The 24404-nt window shown below is 36.3% G+C and overlaps 1 protein-coding gene and 1 non-coding gene across 5 annotated transcripts in view; one reads left to right on the top strand and one right to left on the bottom strand.

Annotated features, from left to right (window-relative positions):
• TEX15 (testis expressed 15, meiosis and synapsis associated) overlaps nucleotides 1-24404 on the top strand; it is a 100528-nt gene that overhangs the window by 32000 nt on the left and 44124 nt on the right. For all 4 annotated transcript variants that reach the window (XM_019466844.2, XM_019466842.2, XM_019466841.2 and 1 more), the window contains exons 3-4: nucleotides 4253-4403; nucleotides 17016-17181. In XM_019466844.2, coding sequence (XP_019322389.2) covers nucleotides 4265-4403; nucleotides 17016-17181 — 305 coding nt within the window. In that variant the 5' untranslated portion in view covers nucleotides 4253-4264. The remainder of the gene's footprint in view (nucleotides 1-4252; nucleotides 4404-17015; nucleotides 17182-24404) is intronic.
• On the bottom strand, nucleotides 18780-18887 carry LOC128776755 (U6 spliceosomal RNA). Its single transcript, XR_008421933.1, has one exon. It is a non-coding gene; the product is annotated as a U6 spliceosomal RNA (small nuclear RNA).

Raw genomic sequence — 24404 nt, 5'->3', positions numbered from 1 at the left:
TGGAAACCCAATACAAATATTCTTCTAAAATGGACTTCAAGGGGCGCCTGGGTGGCACAGTCGGTTAAGCGTCCGACTTCAGCCAGGTCACGATCTCGCGGTCCGTGAGTTCGAGCCCCGCGTCAGGCTCTGGGCTGATGGCTCGGAGCCTGGAGCCTGTTTCCGATTCTGTGTCTCCCTCTCTCTCTGCCCCTCCCCTGTTCATGCTCTGTCTCTCTCTGTCCCAAAAATAAATAAAAAATGTTGAAAAAAAAAAAAATTAAAAAAAATAAAATAAAATAAAATGGACTTCAAGAGGATCAAATATTTAGCCTGACTATTTGGCATAAAAGATATCTATTCTTTGGCCATTACTTGTCCCTGAAAAATGTAATACAATTCATAATGCACACAGAGTAACACACTGCAGAAGTTAGTGAATTGTTGGAGGTTAGTTGAGTAGTTCCTAGTATTAGAGAGCTATTAAGAGCTAGTATTAGAACCAACATCACTTGACTTCTAAGCAGGTTATCTTTGCAGTCCTGTGTTTCTTGACAAATAGTGTAACTTGGTTCCATAGGATAGACTTTAGGAATATACAAATAGTTAATTGTGTCCATTATAGCATACAGGTGCTACAACCATGTGAAATATTATTGATATTATCAGTCTCAGAGAAGTTAGGCATTTTGCCTAATATAACATTGTTAATTAATGGTAGAACCAAAATTTGAAACATTATGATTTTTTTGCCTTTCTAAGTAAAATTCATTCTTCATCTAAAACTTCATCTAAGTTTTCTCTTACAAGCTGAAACACTCTTTTACTCCCAGAAATTCCCAAGCCCTTTTCTTTTTTCCCTTTAACTTGCCTTTATACCTTTTATTTCTTGCCATTTGCCCTTGTGAGCACCACCAGCCCACTGTTACAGGGAAGCAGAGATAAAGGAAACAAAGGCATTCTTATTTTATTCTTAATTGAAAAGGTAGTGCTCCTGATATTTAGCAATTTGCTATAAATTTTTGGTGTTCGTTACCAATTTCTCTGTCGCTTCCTCTTTCCTAAGATGTTTTTAAAAAAAAAAAAATCATAAGTCTATGAGATAATCATAGTCTATTGAGAGAATCACTTGATTTTTCTTTTTTAGTGTATAGGCAAAATACTTTTAAAAGGTTTATGTAGTAAATGAGATGTACATATTTCCTATTGATAAATCTCCCTTGCATTTCTGGGGTGAACTCAGATGGTTTGTGATATATTAATATCATTTTTACTTTAATTTTTTTATTTTTTAAGTTTATTAGAGAGAGAGCACGAGCAGGGGAGGGGCAGAGAGAGAATCCCAAGCAAGCTCCACATTCCGTGCTGAACCCAACATGGGGCTCGATCTCACAATTGTGAGATCATCACCTGAACTGAAATCAGGAGTTGTATGCTTAACCAACTGAACCATCCAGGAGCCCCATAATATCATTTTTACTTTTAGAATCAGTTTGTAACTTCTAATTTAATTTCTTCTTGACAGTACTAAGATGATGAATTCTTGTAATTCCTTCTTAAATCAGTTTTAATAATTTTTTTCCTAGAATGTATTATTTTGTATAATCTTCAAGTGTGTTAGCTTAACATTGATCATAATATACATACTTATTTTTTTTTTTTTAATTTTTTCAACGTTTTTTATTTATTTTTGGGACAGAGAGAGACAGAGCATGAACGGGGGAGGGGCAGAGAGAGAGGGAGACACAGAATCGGAAACAGGCTCCAGGCTCCGAGCCATCAGCCCAGAGCCTGACGCGGGGCTCGAACTCACGGACCGCGAGATCGTGACCTGGCTGAAGTCAGACGCTTAACCGACTGCGCCACCCAGGCGCCCCTATACATACTTATTTTTTAAGTGTTTATTTATTTACTTTTGAGAGAGAGAGCATGAGTGGGAGAGAGGCAGAGAGAGAATCCCAAGCAGGATTCACACTGTCAGCATAGAACCCGATGTGGTTCTTGATCTAACAAACCACGAGATTATGACCTGAGTGAAAATCAAGAGTCAGACACTCAACCATTTGCATACATATGTAAAAACATATCCTGTTATATACTACAGAACAGGATATGTTTATGGGACTGTGAATATGAATATAAAGATTTATATGAATTTGTTATCACTTTAATATGGCTAAGTTGTTTAGGCTGAAGTTTTTCAAGTATTATTCCTACTTGAAAAATTGCTGGGTGCAACTTAATAAAGAACATTGAAGGGCGCCTGGGTGGCTTAGTCGGTTAAGCGTCCAACTTCAGATGCTCAGGTCATGATCTCACAGCTTGTGGGTTTGAGCCCCACATCAGGCTCTGTGCTGATGGCTCAGAGCCTGGAGCGTGCTTCACATTCTTTGTCTCCGTCTCTCTCTGCTCCTCCCCTGCTCATACTCTTCTCTGTCTCTCAAAAATAAACAAACATTAAAAAAAAATTTTTTTTAAAGAACATCGAATACCATTGTGCCCTGAATATTCATTTTTCACTACAGTTTTTAACTTAGCTAATTTGTGACTTAGTGTTATCCTAAGCACTAAGGAACAAAACCAGTGAATTTCAGAGGCCCACTTTATTAGTAAATTGTACTAGAGGAACATTGTATAAGAAACCATACAGCTATAATAGTATCCACCTTTCCTGAAAATACAGTTTAACTATAGTTAAAGGCAGTATTGAGGATTGTTGCAGCACTTGGCCCTTCAAGTATATTCAAGTGATGGTAGTATCCCTTTGTGTACAGTAGGTATAGATCACGATTAAGTGAAAAGTTTTCTTGTAATTTAAGTCATTAAATAAATTATTCTTCCTTCTCCCCCTTACCAGATGAATATGGCTATCTTGACAGCTATCTCTCAGGCTGGTATATCTTGGCAACAGTATTTCTTTTGTTGTTGTTAAAGATTTTATTTTTACATAATCTCTGCACCCAACACAGGGCTCAAACTCACAATGCCAAGATAAAGAGTCACGTGCTCTACCAACTGAGTTAGCCAGGTGCCCTGACTCAAGATAGTGTATCTTGTGGGTGTTCTTGTTAGGTGACAACACCACTGGTGTCTATCAGTGAAGCTAGATGAGAGAAAGGCTGATTTTCTGTTTCTAGAGATTTCTGTCTATTCAGATTCCCTATTCTGATCCATGTTTGGGAGATTGTAAGATTATCTCCCATAAAGGGTGGAGTGGGGATTGAAGGGAAAATCTTTTGTGAACCTTCTGTAGAATTTTATCCTTTATGATCCTTCTGTAGAATTTTGGCAGCTCTTAATGTAGATTATGAGCTAAGTTGGAACTAAGCAGTTAATAGCTATCAGGAGGTCCATGAACCATATTATGAAATGGTATGAAAAAATCCATGTCTACATATATTTCTGTGTGTAGACTCCATAACTTTCCTTCAATACCTAGTACGAGTTCTGCTTGAAAGGTTAAGAATTAACTGTATGTGTTGGGTGGGAGGGGAGGGAGGGTTGGAGAGAGAAAGAAGGGAGGAAAAGAAATCTTTTATAGTATGACAATATATGAGGTCTTAATCCATTTATAGAGTGATACTATGGAACATTAGCCAATGATTGACTGTTTAGGCAATCCAATGTAGGGATAGTCCTGTAGTAGTTGGTTTACAACTTTAGGTTTTTCCCACAGGCAGAGATTCTGATTTAGAGAATTCATTCTGTTCACAGAAGTGTATAGACAAAATGCTTTTTAAAAACATAGTATTTGGCAAGAATTTTACCAAATGTTAATAAAAAATTGTTGTTCAGAGGTGACTGGGTGGCTCAGTCAGTTGAGCATCTGGTGTCAGCTCAGGTAATGACTCACAGTCCGTGAGTTTGAGCTCCACATTGGGCTCACTGCCATCAGCATAGAGCCTGCTTCAGATCCTCTGTCTCCTTCTCTCTCTGTCCCTACCCCATCAAAATTAAATAAACATTTTTTTTTAATTGTTTGGAAGTTATTAAACTTTTCAGGAACACACACTTTTAGTTACCCCATTACAGTTTTATAAATTACAGAGAAAAGGTTTATTAGAAGCTAACAAAATAAATATTTAAAACATTATGTAAAAGCTAAAGCTGTTAATTTTTTATTTTGGGTGACCTGACAAATTGTGATTGGAAACTGTTGTGAGTGTGACCAAGACAGTGTGTTCAATTCCATGTAAGAAATTTTAAAGTTTTACTGCCATTGCCTCTTACTTATTAATTGACCTTTTGTTTAATAATTTCGGGTTGATTTTAGGCCACCAACAAAATGGAAATGAAAGATATTGCTAAACACAAGACACTATGGAAAATGAACTCAACCAGTGAGCCTTTATTACTTGCTGGTGTAGAAGTCAATCCTTTGAAGAAATTCACTATTCCCAAGATCAGGAGGGCAGCTGGGAAAGGTAATATTTACTATTTCCAAGGAAGGCGGGGTTATTTTATAACTATTACTGCATTTTTCTGATTCTTAGTTTGTGTTCATCTTCTGTTTTGACTATATAAAATTAGATGAAGTCATGCCTTTAATTCCTTAAACACACATGTACCTTTGGTTCACACACAATGAAACAGACATGACTCCTATCCCTTTCACTAAGTACACTTAAAATTGCTGGACATTATACACAAAACAAATAGTAGAAGACTTTGGAAGGTGTAGAGAAGATGGACCACTTAAAAACCCTGGGACTCAAGGAATGTCACTGCAGTAAGTTCTCTGGATTTTATGTTTGTGTTTCCTCCATGTCTCAGATCATATGCCAACAGTCCAGGAATACCAGCTGGAATAGACACAGAAAGCCCCAAGAAAAGTGTCTTCTCCCTTGAAAAGGACTAGGAAGGGCACATCCTAGAAAAATAGAAACTTATTTGACAGTATATCCCTTATTCCTACAAAAAACTAGGGGGGGAAATATAGTCGGTACACCTTTGTTAGCAAAAGCTAAGTGGAGGGCTTAGACTTCTATCCACTCCTCTCCCCTTCATGGCAGTAACAGGTTCCCCTCCCTGGCATCCCCTCCCCTGCAGTGTCAGTGGTTTTCCATCCCTGCCCTGTGGTGATGAGCCACCCCTTCTCACTTGGAATAGAGTCCATGAAGACCAAGTATGGAGCCTGGACTGCTATCACACCTGTCAGTTACAAAACACCTGTCCCTTTCCCACATTGTCATTGGAGGCTGAGTCAGGAGCAGTGACTTCTACCCCTTTCTCATGGTAACAAAGCACCCCCCCCCCCCCCCACACACACAGTGTTGTTGGAGACTCTTTAGGGAGCCAGGATTTCAGTCCAATCTGGTGGTAAAGAAATCAGTCCCTCCCTTTTCTTACTGGCAGTTTCCCCTGTTAGCTCAATTTCAGTAGAGGCTTGGTAAAACCCAAGATTAAATATGATCCAGAATATCTTAACAATATCCAAAATGACCAAAATAAAATTTTTTGAAATCACTCATTTTCTAGCAACCAGGAAAAATATCAACTTGAATGAGACAAAGTAATCCATAGATGCCAATACTCTGATGAAACAGATGTTGGAATTAATCTGACATGGCTCTTAAGGCAGCCATTATAATGGTGTTTCAGTAAGCAACTATGAACACTCTTGAAACAAATGAAAAAATAGAAAATCTCAACAAAAAAATGCAAAATGTAATAAAGAACCAAGTAGAAATTTTGGAACTGAAAAATACAATAATCAAAATAAAAACTCAAAGGATGGATCCAGAGAAGAGTTGAGAAGAAGACATTGGAAATAGTCAGTGAATTTGAAGATAATAACAATAGAAACTACTCAGCCTGAATGACACGGGAGAACGTACACATGCACACACAGAAAAAAATACCAGAGCTTCAGGAATGTGTGGAACAATAATATAAGATTTAACATCTTTGTCCTCAGTGTCCCCAAAGAAGAAGAGAAAGAGTGTAGAAAAGTACTTGAAGGAATATTGGCTAAAAAATTTCCCAAATTTGGCAAAGGGCATAAACCTGCATAGTCAAAAGGCTGAAGGTTCCATAAACCCAAAAAGTCCATGCTATAGCACAGCATAATCAAACTTCTGAAGACTAAGGACAGAAAAATCTTGAAAGCAACTAGAGCAACCACATATCTATAAGGGAAAAAAAAATTTTTAAGTAAACTCTATGCCCAACAGGGGGCTTGAGCTCATGACTCCCAAGAGTAAGAGTCATGTGCTTCAACCAACTGAGCCAGCCAGGTGCCCCTATAGGGGAAAATTTTTTTGAATGACAGAAGATTTTTCATTAGAAACCATGGAGCCTAGAGGAGGTGGCATAACATTTAAGTATAGAAGGAGAAGAACTGTCAACCCATAGTTCTATCCCTGGCAAAAATATCCTTCAGGAATAGAAATGAAGTAGACATTTTCAGATGAAGTAAATTAAAATTTTTTCATCAACACATGGCTGAAAGAATGGCTGAACAAAGTTCTCTAAACAAAGCAACAGAAGAAGGAAGCTGGGAACATTAGGAATTAAGGAAAGATTCAAAATACAGGGAAATATAATGAGCCATCCTTCTCTTGAGTTTTATAATTATGTTTGACAGTTGGAAAAAAAGTTGTAACATTCTCTGATGTGATTCTCAGTGTATATAGAGGAAATAATTATAAAGTGAGATGTTACGTTTGGAAGGAACTGGGCGAATGGGAATATAGGTGCTTTCTGTATTATATATTACAACTACATGTGAATCTACAGTTACATCAGAATTAAAAGATTTTTATAAAAATAGATCAAAATGGATTTTTTTAAATGTTTGAGTAACCCATAGGAAGTCAGGAAAATGAAATCAAGAATTGAACAGTGGAGGAAAAACAGATAAATGGCAGGCTTAAGCCCTAACATACCAATTATATTAAGTGTAAATGATATATACCAATTAAAAAAACGGGTTGACACAATATATTTTTATTTATTTTTTTTAATATGAAATTTATTGTTACATTGGTTTCCATACAACACCCAGTGCTCATCCCAGCAGGTGCCCTCCTCAATACCCATCACCCACCCTACCCTCCCTTCTACCCCCCATCAACCCTCAGATTGTTCTCAGTTTTCAAGAGTCTCCTATGGTTTGGCTCCCTCCCTCTCTAACTTTTTTAGAGTCAATGGGGGAGTTCTCCTCCCCCATGGTCTTCTGTTAAATTTCTCAGGATACACATAAGAGTGAAAACATACAGTATCTGTCTTTCTCTATGTGACTTATTTCACTTAGCATAACATTCTCCAGTTCCATCCACGTTGCCACAAAAGGCCATATTTCATTCTTTCTCATTGCCACGTAGTATTCCATTGTGTATATAAACCACAATTTGTTTATCCATTCATCAGTTGATAGACATTTAGGCTCTTTCCATAATTTGGCTCTTGTTAAAAGTGCTGCTGTAAACATTGGGGTACAGGTGCCCCTATGCATTAGCACTCCTGTATCCCTTGGGTAAATTCCTAGCAGTGCTATTGCTGGGTCATAGGGTAGATCTATTTTTAATTTTTTGAGCAAGCTCCACACTATTTTCCAGAATGGCTGCACCAATTTGCATTCCCACCAACAGTGCAAGAGGGTCCTGTTTCTCCACATCCTCTCCAGCATCTATAGTCTCCTGATTTGTTCATTTTGGCCACTCTGACTGGTGTGAGGTGGTATCTGAGTATGGTTTTGATTTGTATTTCCCTGATGAGGAGCAACGTTGAGCATCTTTTCATGTGCCTGTTGGCCATCTGGATGTCTTCTCTAGAGAAGTGTCTATTCGTGTTTTCTGCCCATTTCTTCACTGGATTATTTGTTTTTCGGGTGTGGAGTTTGGTGAGTTCTTTATAGATTTTGGATACTAGCCCTTTGTCCGATATGTCATTTGCAAATATCTTTTCCCATTCCATCGGTTGCCTTTTAGTTTTGTTGATTGTTTCCTTTGTAGTGCAGAAGCTTATTATCTTCATGAGGTTCCAATAGTTCATTTTTGCTTTTAATTCCCTTGCCTTTGGAGATGTGTCAACTACGAAATTGCTGCGGCTGAGGTCAGGGAGGTTTTTTTCCTGCTTTTTCTTCTAGGGTTTTTATGGTTTCCTGTCTCACATTCAGGTCCTTTATCCATTTTGAGTTTATTTTTGTGAATGGTGTAAGAAAGTGGTCTAGTTTCATTCTTCTGCATGTTGCTGTCCAGTTCTCCCATCACCATTTGTTAAAGAGACTGTCTTTTTTCCATTGGATAGTCTTTCCTGCTTTGTCAAAGATTAGGTTGGCCATACTTTTGTGGGTCCAATTCTGGAGTCTCTATTCTATTCCATTGGTCTTTGTGTCTGTTTCTGTGCTAATACCATGCTGTCTTGATGATTACAGCTTTTTAGTAGAGGCTAATGTCTGGGATTGTGATGCCTCCTGCTTTGGTCTTCTTCTTCAAAATTACTTTGGCTATTCAGGGCCTTTTGTGGTTCCATATAAATTTTAGGATTGCTTGTTCTAGCTTCAAGAAGAATGCTGGTGCAATTTTGATTGGGATTCCATTGAATGTGTAGATAGCTTTGGGTAGTATTGACATTTTAACAATATTTATTCTTCCAATCCATGAGCGTGGAATGTTTTTCCATTTCTTTATATCTTCTTCAATTTCCTTCCTTAGCTTTCTATAGTTTTCAGCATACAGATCTTTTACATCTTTGGTTAGGTTTATTCCTAGGTATTTTATGATTCTTGGTGCAATTGTGAATGGGATCAGTTTCTTTTTTTGTCTTTCTGTTGCCTCATTATTAGTGTATAAGAATGCAACTGATTTCTGTACATTGATTTTGTATCCTGCGACTTTGCTGAATTCATACATCAGTTCTAGTAGACTTTTGGTGGAGTCTGTTGGGTTTTCCATGTATAATATCATATCATCTGCAAAAAGTGAAAGCTTAACTTCATCTTTGCCAATTTTGATGCCTTTGATTTCCTTTTGTTATCTGATTGCTGATGCTAGCTCTTCCAACACTATGTTAAACAACAGCGGTGAGGGTGGATATCCCTGTCGTGTTCCTGATCTCAGGGGGAAAGCTCTCAGTTTTTCCCCATTGAGAATGATATTAGCTGTGGGCTTCTCATAAATGGCTTTTATGATGTTCAAGTATGTTCCTTCTATCCTGACTTTCTCGAGGGTTTTTATTAAGAAAGGATGCTGAATTTTTGTCAAATGCTTTTTCTGCATCAATTGACAAGATCATATGGTTCTTTTCTTTTCTTTTATTAATGTGATGTATCACATTGATTGATTTGCGAATATTGAACCAGCCTTGCAGCCCAGGAATGAATCCCATTTGATCATGGTGAATAATTCTTTTTATATGCTGTTGAATTTGATTTTCTAGTATCTTATTGAGAATTTTTGCATCCATATTCATCAGGGATATTGGCCTGTAGTTCTCTTTTTTTGCTGGGTCTCTGTCTGGTTTAGGAATCAAAGTAATGCTGGCTTCAGAGAATGAGTCTGAAAGTTTTCCTTCCCTTTCTATTTTCTGGAACAGCTTGAGAAGGATAGGTATTATCTCTGCTTTAAATGTCTGGTAGAATTCCCCAGGGAAGCCATCTGATCCTGGACTCTTATTTGTTGGGAGATTTTTGATAACTGATTCAATTTCTTCACTGGTTATCGGTCTGTTCAAGTTTTCTATTTCTTCCTGTTTGAGTTTTGGAAGTGTGTGGGTGCTTAGGAATTTGTCCGTTTCTTCCAGGTTGTCCAGTTTGTTGGCATATAATTTTTTATAGTATTCCCTGATAATTGCTTGTATTTCTGAGGGATTGGTCATAATAATTCCATTTTCATTCATGATTTTATCTATTTGGGTCATCTCCCTTTTCTTTTTGAGAAGCCTGGCTAGAGGTTTATCAATTTTGTTTATTTTTTCAAAAAAACCAACTCTTGGTTTCGTTGATCTGCTCTACAGTTTTTTTATATTCTATAATGTTTATTTCTGCTCTGATCTTTATTATTTCTCTTCTTCTGCTGGGTTTGGGGTGTCTTTGCTGTTCTGCTTCTATTTCCTTTAGGTGTGCTATTAGATTTTGTACTTGGGATTTTTCTTGTTTCTTGAGATAGGCCTGGATTGTAATGTATTTTCCTCTCAGGACCTCCTTTGCTGCATCCCAAAGCATTTGAATTGTTGTATTTTCATTTTCATTTGTTTCCATATATTTTTTAATTTCTTCTCTAATTGCTTGGTTGACCCATTCATTCTTTAGTAGGGTGTTCTTTAACCTCCATGCTTTTGGAGGTTTTCCAGACTTTTTTCTTGTGGTTGATTTCAAGCTTCATAGCATGGTCTGAAAATGTGCATGGTATGATTTCAATTCTTGTATACTTAGGAAGGGCTGTTTTGTGACCCAGTATGTGAGCTATCTAGGAGAATGTTCCATGTGCACTTGAGAAGAAAGAAACAAGGGCCCTGAATGATACAATATATTTTTTTCTTTTTTTTTTTTTGATACAATATATTTTTTAAGATGACTGAAGTATATAATGTTGATAAATCCACTGCAGATATAGTGATACACATTTTTTAAAGTAACATAGGCAGAAAGGCCATGGAAACAGCCAAAATAAAGCAAGACTAGCTTTATTCATATGAGATAAAGCAGAATTCTGAGGAAAGAAAATTACCAGGAACAAAGAGGGATGTTGCATAATGATGAGAGAAAGGGTCAATCTACCCATAAGACATAGCAAACCTTAATGTGTATACATCAAACAACAGAGCTTCAGTATGCATGAATCAAAATTATTAGAAATTAAAGAAGAAATGGACAAATTCAGATTTACAGCTGGAGACTTTAGTATGCCTCTGTCAACAATTGGTAGAACTGAACTATTAAGGCAGAAAATCAGCAAAGATACAGAAGAACTTGACACCATCAAACAACAGAATCTAATTGACATTTATACATGACTTCACCCAACAACAGCAGAGTAGATATTCTTTTCAAACGCTCATTTGACACTTATCAAGATAGACAATATGTTGGGCCCTGAAACACATCTCCCCATATTTAAAGAATTGAAGTCATACAGAATATGTTCTTGGACCATATGCAAAGTAGAAATTCATAGAAAGTAATAGGTCTCAAGACACATGGAAAATAACACATTTCTAAATATTCATGAGATTTCAAGAGAAATAAAATGCATTGAATCAAAATGAAAATGCAACATAGCAGAATTTTAGGGACACAGCTAAAGCATTGCTAACAAATTTATAGCACTGAATACTTAACATTAGAAAATAGAAAGGATTTCATATGATCTAGTAATTCCACAACTGGGTATTTATCCAAAGAATACAAAAACACTAATTCAAAAACCTGTGTGTTTATTGAAGTATAACTCACAATAGCTAAATTATGGAAGCAGCCCAAATGTCCATTGATAGATGAATGGATAAAGAAGATGTGGAATACTCTCTCTCTCTCTCTCTCTCTCTCTCTCTCTCTCTCACTCACACACACACACACACACACACACACACACACACACACACACAGTGGAATACTATTCAGCCATAAAAAAGAATGAAATCGACATTTGCAACAACATGGATGGATCTAGAGAGTATAATGCTAAGCAATATAAGTCAGTCAGAGAAAGACAAATACCATGTGATTTCACTCATATGTGGAATTGAAGAAAATTAATGAACAAAATTAAAAAGAGACAAGCCAGTGGGGCACCTGGGTGGCTCAGTCGGGTAAGTGTCCGACTTTGGCTCAGGTCATGAATCTCCGTTTAGGAGTTTGAGCCTCCTGTCTGGCTCTGTGCAGACAGCTCAGAGCCTGGAGCCTGCTTCAGATTCTCTGTTTCCTCTCTGCTCCTTCCCTGCTCATACTCTGTCTCTCTCAAAAATAAACACTGAAAAAATTATTAAAAAAAGAGAGAGAGAGACAAGCCAAAACTAGACTCCTAACTATAGAGAACTGACGGTTACCAGAGGGGAAGTGGGTAGAGAGATGGGTGAAATAGGTGAAGGGAAGTTAAGAGTACATTTATCTTGATGAGCACTGAGTAACGTATAGAATTGTTGAATCACTATATTGTACACCTGAAACTATATGTTAACACCGTATGTTAACTGTTCTGGAATTAAATTTTTTAAAAATAGGAATGATTTCATAACAGTAACTTCAGCTTCCACCTTAAGAAAATAAGAACGGAATAACAAGCCCAAAACAAGCAAAGAAGGAAAATCAATGAAAAATAAGTTGGTTGATTGAAAAAATAAAAAACTTGACAAACCTTTAGCAAGACTGACAGAAGGGACAAATGTTACAAATTACCACTATCAGGAATGAAATGGGATATCACTTCTGACCCACAGCATTAAAGGTTAATAAGGGAATACTATGAACAGATCTACTTACATAAACATAGATGAAATAGACCCATTTGTCCGAAACTACAAAGTAACAAAACATTGTTGGAAAAGAAATCTCCAGACCCAGATGGTTTCACTGGAGAATTCTAAACATTTAATTAATTAATTATTAATTTAATTATTTTATTTTTGAGAGAGAGTGAACACAAGCTGGGGAGGAGCAGAGAGAGAGGGGGACAGAGGATATGAAGTGAGCTCTGCACCGGCAGCGGCAGGCACAACACAGGGCTCAAACTCATGAACCATGAGATCATGACCTGAGCTGAAGTAGGACACTCAACCGACTGAGCCACGCAGATGCCCCAGAATGCTATACATTTAAAAAAGAGTTAATACAAATTCCACAGAACCTCTTCCAGAAAATAGAAAATAATTTTATGATATTACAAGCAGACAAATGCAATACAAAAAAAGAACAACACATGCCAATATCCATCATGAATATTGGTGCAGAAATCTTATACAAAATATAAGCGAATTCAACAGCACTGTATATAAAATGAATTAGACCACAGTACCAAAGAAAATTTATTTGAGGGATGCAAGCCTGGTTTTGTATTTGAAAGTGAATCTATATTTGCAGGATAGAGAACAATTGCATAATCATATTAATTAATGCAAAGAAAGCATTTGACAAGTTTCAACACTCATGACAAAGACCCAGCAGACTAAGAACAGGGCAGTTTCCTCAACTTGATAAGGAGTATATTAAAAATGACTGTAGCTAACATCACACTTAATGATGAACAACTGAAGTTTTCTCTGTAAGAGAAGAAGGCAAGAACATTCTCATTTACCATTCTTATCAACATAGTGCTGGAAATTGTAGCCAGTGCAAAAAGTGAATGAAATTGATTTAAAAACAGAGATTGGAAAAGAAGAAATAAAACTTTCTGTTTGAAGATAACGTAGGGAAACCCAAGGAATTAAAAAAAAAAAAAAAAAGTCCCCAACTAGTAAGTCCAGCAAGGTCACTGGATGCATGATTAAAATACAAAAATCATAGAAGCAACTAAGTGTCCATACATGGTTGAATGCATAAAGAAGATGGAGTATATGTGCACACACACACATACACACAGGAATATTAGCCATAAAAAAGAATAAAATCTTGCCATTTGTGACAACATGGATGGACCTAGAGGGTATTATACTGTGTGAAATAACTTAGAAAAACACAAATACCATATGATTTCACTTAACATGTGGAATCTAAAACACAGAACAAGTGAACAAGAAAAAAGCAGAAATAGACTCATAAATACAGAAAAGAAACTAAGGGTAGCCAGAGGGGAGAGAAGTTGGGGGAATGGGCAAAATAAGTGAAGGGGATTAGGAAGTACAAACTTCCAGTTATAAGTTAAGTCATGGGAATGAGAAATACAGTCTAGGGGATATAATTAATAATATTGTAGTGACTTTGGATGGTGACATATGGTAACTATACTTATTGTGGTGAGCATTTTGTAAAGTATATAATTGTTGAATCACTATGTTGTATACCTGAAACTAATATATTATTGTATACCAACTCAGCTATGTCTCAATTTTTAAAAAATGGAAGAAATCAGTTAAATTTTTATAGATTAGCAAGGGGCACATGAAAATTAACACGAATATCAAACATAATGCCATTTATAATAGCTCAAAACATGAAATACATATGTAGAAGTCTAACAAAAACATGTATGGTGTTTTTATGCTTTAAACAATAAATGCTGATGAAAGAAATCAAAGAGAATCTGTTACTGGGGAGGTGTACTTACATTCATGGATTAGAAGACTCAGCATAATGAAGATGTCAGTTCTCCGCAAATTTAGATTTATTGCCATTTCTCTCAAAATCCCAGCAAGTCTTTTTGTAAATAAATTTATTCTCAAATTTGCATGAAAAGGCAAAGAAACTAGAATAGCTTAAACAATTTTGAAGTAGAAACACAAAGTGTAATTACTCTGCTCAATACTAAAAGCTTACTCTGTAGCTACAGTAATCAAGACAGCGTAGCATTGGCAGAAGAATAGACATGAGTGGAACAGAATAGAGACTCCAGAAATAAACCCACATTAATACGCTTGTTTGATTTTCTTTCAATTAATTTTTATGAAAGTATATTCAATGGAGGAAAGGTAGTCTTTTCATCAGATATTGCTGGAGCAATTGGACAGCATCCATAGGCAAGAAAATGAACTTCTCCCTACTTCACACAAAACATAATTACAGTTGAATCATGGGTGGGGCCTGGCTGGCTCATTTTGTAGATCATGCGACTCTTGATCTCAAGATTGTGAGTTCAAGCCCCAAACTGGATGTAGAGATTACTTGAAACTAAAATCGTGGAAAAAGAATCATGGGTTTAAATGGAAAATGTGAAACTAAAATTTTTAGAAGAAAACATGACAGAATATCTGAAGAATCTAGAACAGTTCTCAGAAGTGATGTCAAAAGCACAAGGTATATAAATTTGAGCCCCACACTGGGTATAGAGATTACTAAAAAAAAAAAATAAACTTTAAAAAAAAAAAGGAAAAGTTGATAAATTGGCTTCATCACAATTAAAAATTTTTGTAAAAGACTGTTAGGTAAGTGAAAAGACAAGCTTAGTGGGAGAAAAGGTAGGGTTTTGTTTTTTTGTTTTAAGTATAGTTGACACACAATGTTACATTAGTTTCAGGTGTACAGCATAGTGATTCAACAACTCTACATTATGCTGTGCTCCCGACAAGTGTAGCTACTATCTGTCACCATACAATGTTCAACACTGTTAAGTACCATTGACTATATTCCCTATGCTGTACCTTTTCTCCCCATGACTTATTTATTCCATAATGAGAAACCCATATCTACTCCCCTTTACCCATTTTGCTCTTCCTTCCACCCCCCCTTCCCTCAGGCAACCATCAGTTTTTCTATTTATGGGTCTGATTTTTACTTTTTGTTTTTTATTTTCCACATATAAGTGAAATCATATGGTATTTGTTTTTTCTCTTTCTGACTTATTTCATGTAGCATAATATCCTCTAGGTCCATCCATGTTGTTGCAAATGGCAAGATCTTATCCTTTTTTTGTGACTGAGTAATATTAAATTGTAAATATATATACCACAGCTTTTTAAAAAAAATTTTAATGGTTTTTTTTTTTTTTTGAAAGAGAGACAGAGCATGAGCTGGGGAAGGGCAGAGGAGACACAGAATCTAAAGCAGCTCCAGGCTATGAGCTGTCATCACAGAGCCCAACGCGGGGCTGGAACCCATGAGCTCTGAGATCATGACGTGAGCCGAAGTCAGACACTCAACCGACTGAGCCACCCAAGCACCCCTATATACCACATCTTTATCCACTCATCTATCATTGGACACTTGGGCTTCTTCCATACCTTGGCTATTGCAAATAATGATGTGCTAAACATAGGGGTTCATGTATCTTTTCACATTTGTGTTTTCATTTTGGGGGGTAAAAACCCAGTAGTGGAATTACTGAATCGAATGGTATTTCTGTTTTTAATTTTTTGAAGAACTAACATTCCCGCCAACAGTGCACAAGGGTTCCTTTTTCTCCACGTCCTCGTCAACACTTGTAAATCATGTATCTGAGAAGAACTCAGATCTTGAACATGTAAAGTGCTTTGCAAATTCAATAGTAAGAAAAAGACATTCCAATAGTAAGGAAAAAAACATGAACAGACATTTTACTAAAGAGGATGTACAGACAGCAAATGAGCATATAAAAAGATGTTCAACATCATAGCCATTAAGGAAATGGAAACCACAATAAGATACCACTACTCATTTGATGAAACAGCTAAAATTAAAAGAATAACAATGCCAAATGTTAGCAAAGATATGGAGAAACCAAATCAGTCATATAACCAGTGGAAATGTAAGATAGCTCAGCCACTCTCTGAAAAACAGTTTGATAGTTTCTTAAAAACACCAAACGTGCAAGTATCATATAACCCAGAAATTGCACTTTTGGGCATATCCCAGAGAAGTGAAAACTTAGGTCCACACAAAAACCATACACAAATGTTCATAGCAGCCTTATTTAGAATAGCCAAAAATTGGCTACCACCTAGGTTTACAGTGAGTGGATGGTTAGACTATGGTACATCCATACCATGGAATACTTAGCAATAAAAAGAAACCATCTACTGAAATAACAACTTAGTTGGATCTCAAAGGGATTATCTTGAATGAAAAAATCCAATGTCCATAGGTCACAAATACAAAATTCTACTTAACAAAACATTCTCGAAATGACAAAGGTATAGAATGTGGAGAACAGATGAGTAGTTTTCAAGACTTAGAGGCAGAGAAGGGGAATAGGGTTTTCAGTATGATTCTGTTTATAAAACAGTAAGGGAGATCTTTGTGGTGATGAATCTTGATTATAGTGGTTGCCATGAATCTATATATATGGTAAAATTGCATAGAACTATACACACAAATACAAGTATATGTAAAACTGATAAAATCTTAAGATCTGTGGATTGTACCGATATTATTTTTCTGGTTTTGATATTATAGTTATATGTCATTGTGTAGATGTACAAAGATGTAATTTTAAAGTCAAATAACCACTTGCCCTTTTCTTTATCTTTAGCTTACTTGTCACCTTGTTGCACCAACACTAGAGAGTATAGTTTCATACATGATACTCTTAACCAGTGCCGGCTTGATGTAGGCTGTGATCTACAATCATCATGGCAGTTTGGGGATACAAAACTGGTTCACAATGAGGATCTGGAAAAAAAATTTACTTCTAAGAGGTAAGTTATTACGACCTAAAAGTTGAGATTTTTTTTTCATTTTTACTATAAAGTTTTATATAAATTAGTAATTTCTACCATTTGAGATTTGGTAAGTACCACTACAAAAATAAGTACAGAGATTATTTATTCATTATTTTATTGGCTTCTCATGGCCTTGTGTAATAGTGAAGAGCTAAGTGTGATATTTTGGTTAATAAATTTTACAGGTTAACGTAGCCAGATTTCAGACACTTGTAGTTTTTTAATCCTGATAAATTTTTCAGAAGCATATATCAGCACATTTATTGAGCAGCCATTTTATAGATTCTTTGTGCCTCCTGCATAATATAAAACAGCAGTTAAAGAATTCAGAAAAATGGGGGCACCTGGGTGGCTCAGTCGGTTGAGCATCTAACTTCGGCTCAGGTCATAATCTCACAGCTTGTGAGTTTGAACCCCGAGTCAGGTGCTGACAGCTCAGAGCCTGGAGCCTGCTTCAGAATCTGTGTCTCCCTCTCTCTCTACTCTTCCCCCCACTTGTGCTCTCTTTTTCAAAAATAAACAAACATTAAAAAAATTTTAAAAAGAATTTAGAAAAATAACTTTTTTTTCCTTGACTCAACCATTCAGAGACTTAGTTGATGTTTTAATTTGGCAAGATTATATCTGGCTATTTCCAGCTATTCCACTAGAGCCACTATTTTTTTTCTTCTGAAAAACTTTTGAGTATAGTTAACACATAGTATTTACATTAGTTTCAGGTATACAACTATTTCTGATATTAATTTTTCAAAAGTACTACTTGTACTTTTTGGGAAGGCATAATCCATTATGTTGTTTTGATAAGAAAGAAGAAAAGCATATGCAATTTCTCATAAACATTTTGCATTTATAGGTCTAGATCTTATGTGAATACAATATAGCTTTTTCATTTTCTGAATTTTTCTCCTTTATCAATTTGCATTTAATGTAAAACCTAACTGTAGTTTGATGCAAGACCCATACTTAGAACTCATTTTGGAATGTTTTTTGTTTCTTTTTTTGTTTTAAAATTAATTACTCTTGACTCAAACATACATACCCCCTGGTATCACTTTGAGAGAATTGGTGGGAATGACAGATATAGTTGATAGCATATTCTTTCATCTAGAAACCACAGTTTTGAGCAAAAGTAGAATGGACTGGATATATCCTGCCACTTCCAAATTGAAGTAATAGTTTGATCAAAAATTAATTCCTGGTATTGCTCTTTGATTTTGGTTCTTTTAGGCTTTTTAAAATTTTACCCTTTTTTGTAATGCCCCCCTGCCCAACACTTAATTTACAACCTCTTAAAGTTAGCAGAGAAATTAGAACCATGCAACAAGACATGTAAGAACATTGCAAATAACCAACAATATAGATTTATTGGTTTCTTAGGTATTTGCCCAGTTAGACAAACTCATTTGTTTCCCATAGTACTTTATACTCATTTTTCTTACTACAAATATTGGTTTTGTGAGATTCTCCTGTATTGTGAGTTTTATCTCATTTGTGTTTATGTCCATAGCATGAAACTGGCAACACAGTGGGCACTTAATTGTTAAATTAAGTTAAATTTTTCTTTCTTTCTTTTTTTTTAAGTGGAATGTTTCACCAATTTGCATATCATCCTTGCACAGGGGGCCATACTAATCTTCTCTGTATCATTCCAGTTTTAGTGTATGTGCTGCTGAAGTGAGCACAAATTTTTATTTCATTTTTTAAAACTCCATAGGTTTTAAAGGGCCCTTAATTAACCTTAAGGCACAAGTGGGAATAAAATAAAAGGAAAAATAAATAAGAATGGTTAGCAGAAATCAAAAAAGAATGAAATCTTGCCATTTACAACTACGTGGATGGAACTGGAAGGTATTACGCTAAGGGAAATTAGTCAGAGAAAGACAAATGACTTCACTCATATGAGGACTTTAAGATACAAAACAGATGAACATAAGGGAAGGGAAGCAAAAACAATAAAAAACAGGGAGGGGAACAAAACATAAGAGACTCCTAAATATGGAAAACAAACAGAGGGTTACTGGAGGGGTTATGGGAGGGGATGGGCTAAATGGGTAAGGGGCATTAAGGAATCTACTCCAGAAATCATTGTTGTACTGTATGCTAACTAACTTGGATGTAAATTAAAACAATAAAAATAAACTTTAAAAAAGAATGGTTAGCAGAAGAAAATAATAGAATGAAAAGAAAAGGTATAGTAACATTGACTGCTTTTGGCTTTTCTTTTTATCACTCACCTTGGAGGAGTTAATATGTCTATGGGCTCAGCAAAAGCAAGTATCTCCAAAAGGACACTAATTTCCACTTCTTATCTCCATTCCATCTATCACTTCTTAAATCTGAAATAGGTAAAAGTGCTAATAATCTAAACATCTATGTATTCGATCATTCATTAAACATCTGAGTGCCTATTGTGTCAGACACTATTTTTGATACCCTCAGAGAAAATGAGTGTTTTTTCCTCAGCCTTAAAGAGTTCACATTCTAGTTTAGAACACATTCAGCTAAATATAAAATACAGCGTTATCATAAACATACAGGTGCACAGATGAGGGACTGATTATTCTTAAGAATTTTAAGAGATGCTTTAAAGAATTAAACTTGAGCTGGTATTAGTGGGTAAAAGAGAAACTGAATTATTCTTAAGGCCATTGCCTTATTTGTATCAGTTTGACCCTTTTTGTTTTAATATTACTTACTTTTAAACATTTCAAATTTATTGAAAGGATGTCATTTTAAAGATTGTCAGTACCCAACTTAATGTTATCGTTGAATTAGTACTTGACATCTCCATTTCTGTTTCACCCCAGATGTAGTCTGAGCCGTCTGTGGTTTACTTCATTTACTTTAACGGTAATTGATTCCAAGGGTGGGCTGAACTAAATCAGTTTGGGTCAGTAACACACTGAAGATGGATTGACGTGGGGGTCTCTAGGAAAGAGAAGCCAATCTGATGTGAACAAGGAAGCATTTTGCTTAAGCTACTGATAGCACCACTGAGGTAATAAAGAGACTAGTGTTAGGACGACCCTAAAGCTGAGGACAGCAGGATAAAGAGATGGAAAAAACCTGGATCCTTGATGACATCTGGAGCCACAGAATCCGTCAACCCTGATAAAAGCTGCAAGATTTCTGAATTTCTTTTTATAAGAAGTCAACTTATTTTTAAGCCAGTTTGAACAAGTTTCTGTGCTTGAGGCCAACAGCATTCCAGCTGATACTGAATTTCGTACTGGGACAGGGGTACTTGCAAGTAAGAGATTGTATACTATGGATTTAACTTGGAGAGAGGGCAGTAAGGGTTCCAACTTGAGATGTTGGTGATATTCCCTTATACTTTGGGGCATAACCATTTGCTTCCTGAGGCTGTGGTTTGGAAGGAAATTATACAGAAATTTGAGGATATTGAAGTGCCCTGACCGTGTCCTACTTAGACCCAAAAGACCTTAAACATTCAGATTACAGATTTGGTAAGAAAGATTCTTTCCTCATGTGGTTTCACAGGTCAGCCTCATAAAATTAGATTGAGGTAAAGAATTCATCTTTTCTGAAGTTAGTTTGAATTTGGGATTAGAAAAGAGATTTAACAGGAGATAAGTATGCTATAGAGCACATACTTTCAACCTTCCCGATACCTTCTTCAAGGATTTTCTACTGGGTAAATGGAAACTACTCAGGTTTATACAGTAAAGGTATTTTTTAAATGCAATTTGGGGGAAGAAATGGATAGTTTCTAATTGGAATGCAGTAGGTAAAGGCCATTCCAAATTCAGAGCCTTGGAAGATGGGAAGATTTAGAGGCTTGTTGCCAGGAGACAAAGTCCTAATTGCAACCATTGTCTAACCGTGATCTTGCTATGGTTACTAGCCTTTAGAATTTTGAGGGTAAAAAATACTAGCTGCTTCTTTTCAAAAGGACATACTGTGTGCTAAGGGCCAGTTAACACTGACCACTGCTGTATCATGGTTTACTTTTCTGAATTTAATTGTAGTTACCCTATTTTTTTCCTTTTACCAATGTATTTTGGGTGTAGATAATAATCTTATAGCTGTATTACCTTAATGGATGTTAACTATAGGGATCTATATCCAGACCTGTTGGAAATAAAGGCATGTTAGTCAGATCATGGATCTGAAGTTAGATGCAGTAACTGGATGACATTTTGGCTTGTTCCCTTTTTGTGAGGTAGGTTGAAGGGTTTTGTGTGAGCCTAAGCATTTTTGAAAGTGTATGTGTTAGAAGAAGGGTGTGTGCAAAGGGTAACCAAGTTAGTAGACTATAGTCTTTCTAACAATTCCAAATCATCTTACATAATTTAAACTATTTTTTTTTTTTTTGTCCTATTCTCCTTTATTGGTTTACTGATGTACAGGCCTGGTCTGTATGGTTCACTAGGATACTGTATGAGACCTGCCTGGAAATCCTGAGATGAAGGCAGTGTCTCTATTAAGGACCGCAAGCAAGGAAGCTATAGGTCTAGTTGCTGCTTGGCAGCCTTCTTAAGACTTAGAGGAGCCAAAGATAAAAGTAAAGCTATAGACAGCAGTAAGGAGAGTCAAAGCAAAGAAACTTGAATCCTTAATATTTTGGGGGAACTGAGTAAATTCAGAATCTGCCTTCAGTAGGCAGCACAGTGCATCCCCAAAAATGCCCACATCTTGATTCTTAGAATCTGTGAATATGTTATTTTACATAACAACAAAGACTTTGCAGATCTGATTGCGATCACAAACCTGCAGATGGGTGATTATCTTGGATTACCTGCGTGAGCGCAGTTTCGCGATATGAGCTCTTAGAAATGTAAGAGGAAGGCAGAATGGGTCAGAGAGGAGACAGGAAAAATTTCAGAGGGATTCAGCCTGCTTTTCCTGGCTTTCAAGATGGAGGAAAGGTGTTATGACTCAAGGAATGCTGGTAACTTCTAGAACCTGGGAGCAGCATTCAGCAAATAGCTAGAAAGGAAATAGGATGTTAGTGCTCCGTCTGCAAGTAAATTTTGCCAACAAGTGAAGAGATCCTCCCCCAGAGCCTGAGACAGGAACATAGTTCAAATGCCACCTTTATTTTAACCTGATGAGACCTACATTGGACTTATGTCTTACTTAACTATAAAATAAACTTGATTTGTTTTAATCCACTGAGTCTGTGGTAATTTGTTCTAGCAGCAATAGAAAACTAATACCTGCCTTTATCATCTCCAGACTTCTTGTGTGAGTTAGAAATTATTTTTTCCAGGGCTCCCGGGTGGCTCAGTGGGTTAACCATCCAACTCTTGATTTTGGCTTAGGTCATGATGTCAGAGTTTGTGGGATTGACCCCCACTTGAGATTCTCTCTCTCCCTCTCACACTGCCCCTCCCCCACTCACACTCTCAAAATAAATATTAAAACATTTTCCCTCTAGCTTTATTGAAATATGATTAACATATAACATTGTGTAAATTTAAAGTATGTAATGTGATGATTTAATACATAGGTTATGAAATGTTTACCACAGTAAGGTTAGTTAACTCCTTTTACCTCACATCATAAACCGTTTTGTTTTGTTTTTATGGTGAGAATATTAAAGCTCTTTTCTCATAGCAACTTTCAAATATACAATACAATATTGTTAACTGTAGTCACCATGCTGTCCCATAGATCCTCCAAACTTATTAATCTTTCAACTGAAAGTTTGTACCCTTGACCAACATCTCCCCATTTCCCCTACACCCTAGGCCTGGCAACTCCCATTCTGTTCTCTGTTTCTATGAATTTGATGTTTTTAGATTCCACATGTAAGTCAGATCAAATGGTATTTGTCTTTCTCTGACTTACTTCGCTTAACATAATGCCCTCAAGGTCCATTCTTACGTCACAAACTGAAGGATTTCCTTTGTTTTATTGGTGAATAGTATTCTATGGTGTGGGTGTGTGTGTGTACCCCATGGTGGATACAGATATCTCTCTAAGATAGCAAATTCATCTCCTTCAGATACATACCCAGAAGTGGGATTGCTTGATCATATAGTAGTTCTATTTTTAATGTTTTGTGGAATCTCCATACTGGTTTCCATAGTGACTGCACCAATTTATGTTCCCATTAACAATGCATCAGGGTTCCATTTCCTCCACATCCTCACCAGCACTCTTTATCTTGTCTTTTTGAGAATAGCCATTCTAACAGATATTAGACAGTGTCTCATTGGGTTTTGATATGCATTTCCCTGATGCTTAGTGATGTTGAGCACCTACCTTTTCATGTACTTGTTGGCCATTAGTAGATTTTCTTTAGGAAAATGTCCATTAAAGTTCTATGCCCATTTAAAAAAAATTTTTTTTAATGTTTATTTATGTTTGACAGAGAGAGAGAGACAGAGCATGAGTGGGGGAGGGGCAGAGGGACAGAGGGGGACACAGAATCTGAAGCAGGCTCCAGGCTCTGAGCTGTCAGCACAGAGCCCGATGCAGGGCTCGATCTCATGAACCTCGAGATCATTACCTGAGCTCAAGTCAGATGTTTAACTGACTGAGCCACCCAGGCGCCCCGCCCATTTTTTAATCAGATTGTGTTTTTGCTTTTGAGTTGTTACGTACCTTATGTATTTTAGGATATTAACCCCTTACTAGATACATGGCTTGTAAATATTTTCTCCTACTCCGTAGGTTGTCTTTTCCTTTTGTTGGTTCTTTCTGCTGTGCAGAGTATTTTAGTTTGATATAGTCCCACTTCTTTATTTTGCTTTTGTTGCCTTTGCTTTTGGAGTTAGATCCAAAAAATCATGGCCAAGACTGATGTCTAGGAGCTTACTGCTTATGTTTTCTTCTGGGAGATTTATGGTTTCAGGTCTTACAGTCAGGTCTTATATCTGTTTTGAGTTAATTTTTATGAGTGGTGTAAGAAAGTAGTCTATTTTGCATATAGCTGTCCAGTTTTCCCAACACCATTTATTGAAGAGACTGTCCTTTTCCCATTGTATGTTCTTGACTCCTTTGTCATAAATCAATTGACCACATATGCCTGGGTTTATTTCCAGACTCTATTCTGTTCCATTGATTTATATGTCTGTTTTTATGCTAGTACCATGCTGTGTTGATTACTATAACTTTATATTATCATTGAAATCAAGGAGCATTGTGCTTCCAGCTTTGTTCTTCTCTCTCACGATTACTTTGACTACTTGGGGTCTTTGTGGTTCTGTATAAGTTTTAGGATTATTTAT

Source organism: Panthera pardus, unplaced genomic scaffold (assembly GCF_024362965.1).
Source record: "Panthera pardus isolate Hobbes unplaced genomic scaffold, ASM2436296v1 HiC_scaffold_13, whole genome shotgun sequence".
NCBI lineage: Eukaryota > Metazoa > Chordata > Mammalia > Carnivora > Felidae > Panthera > Panthera pardus.
This window is presented reverse-complemented; position numbering and strand designations above follow the sequence as displayed.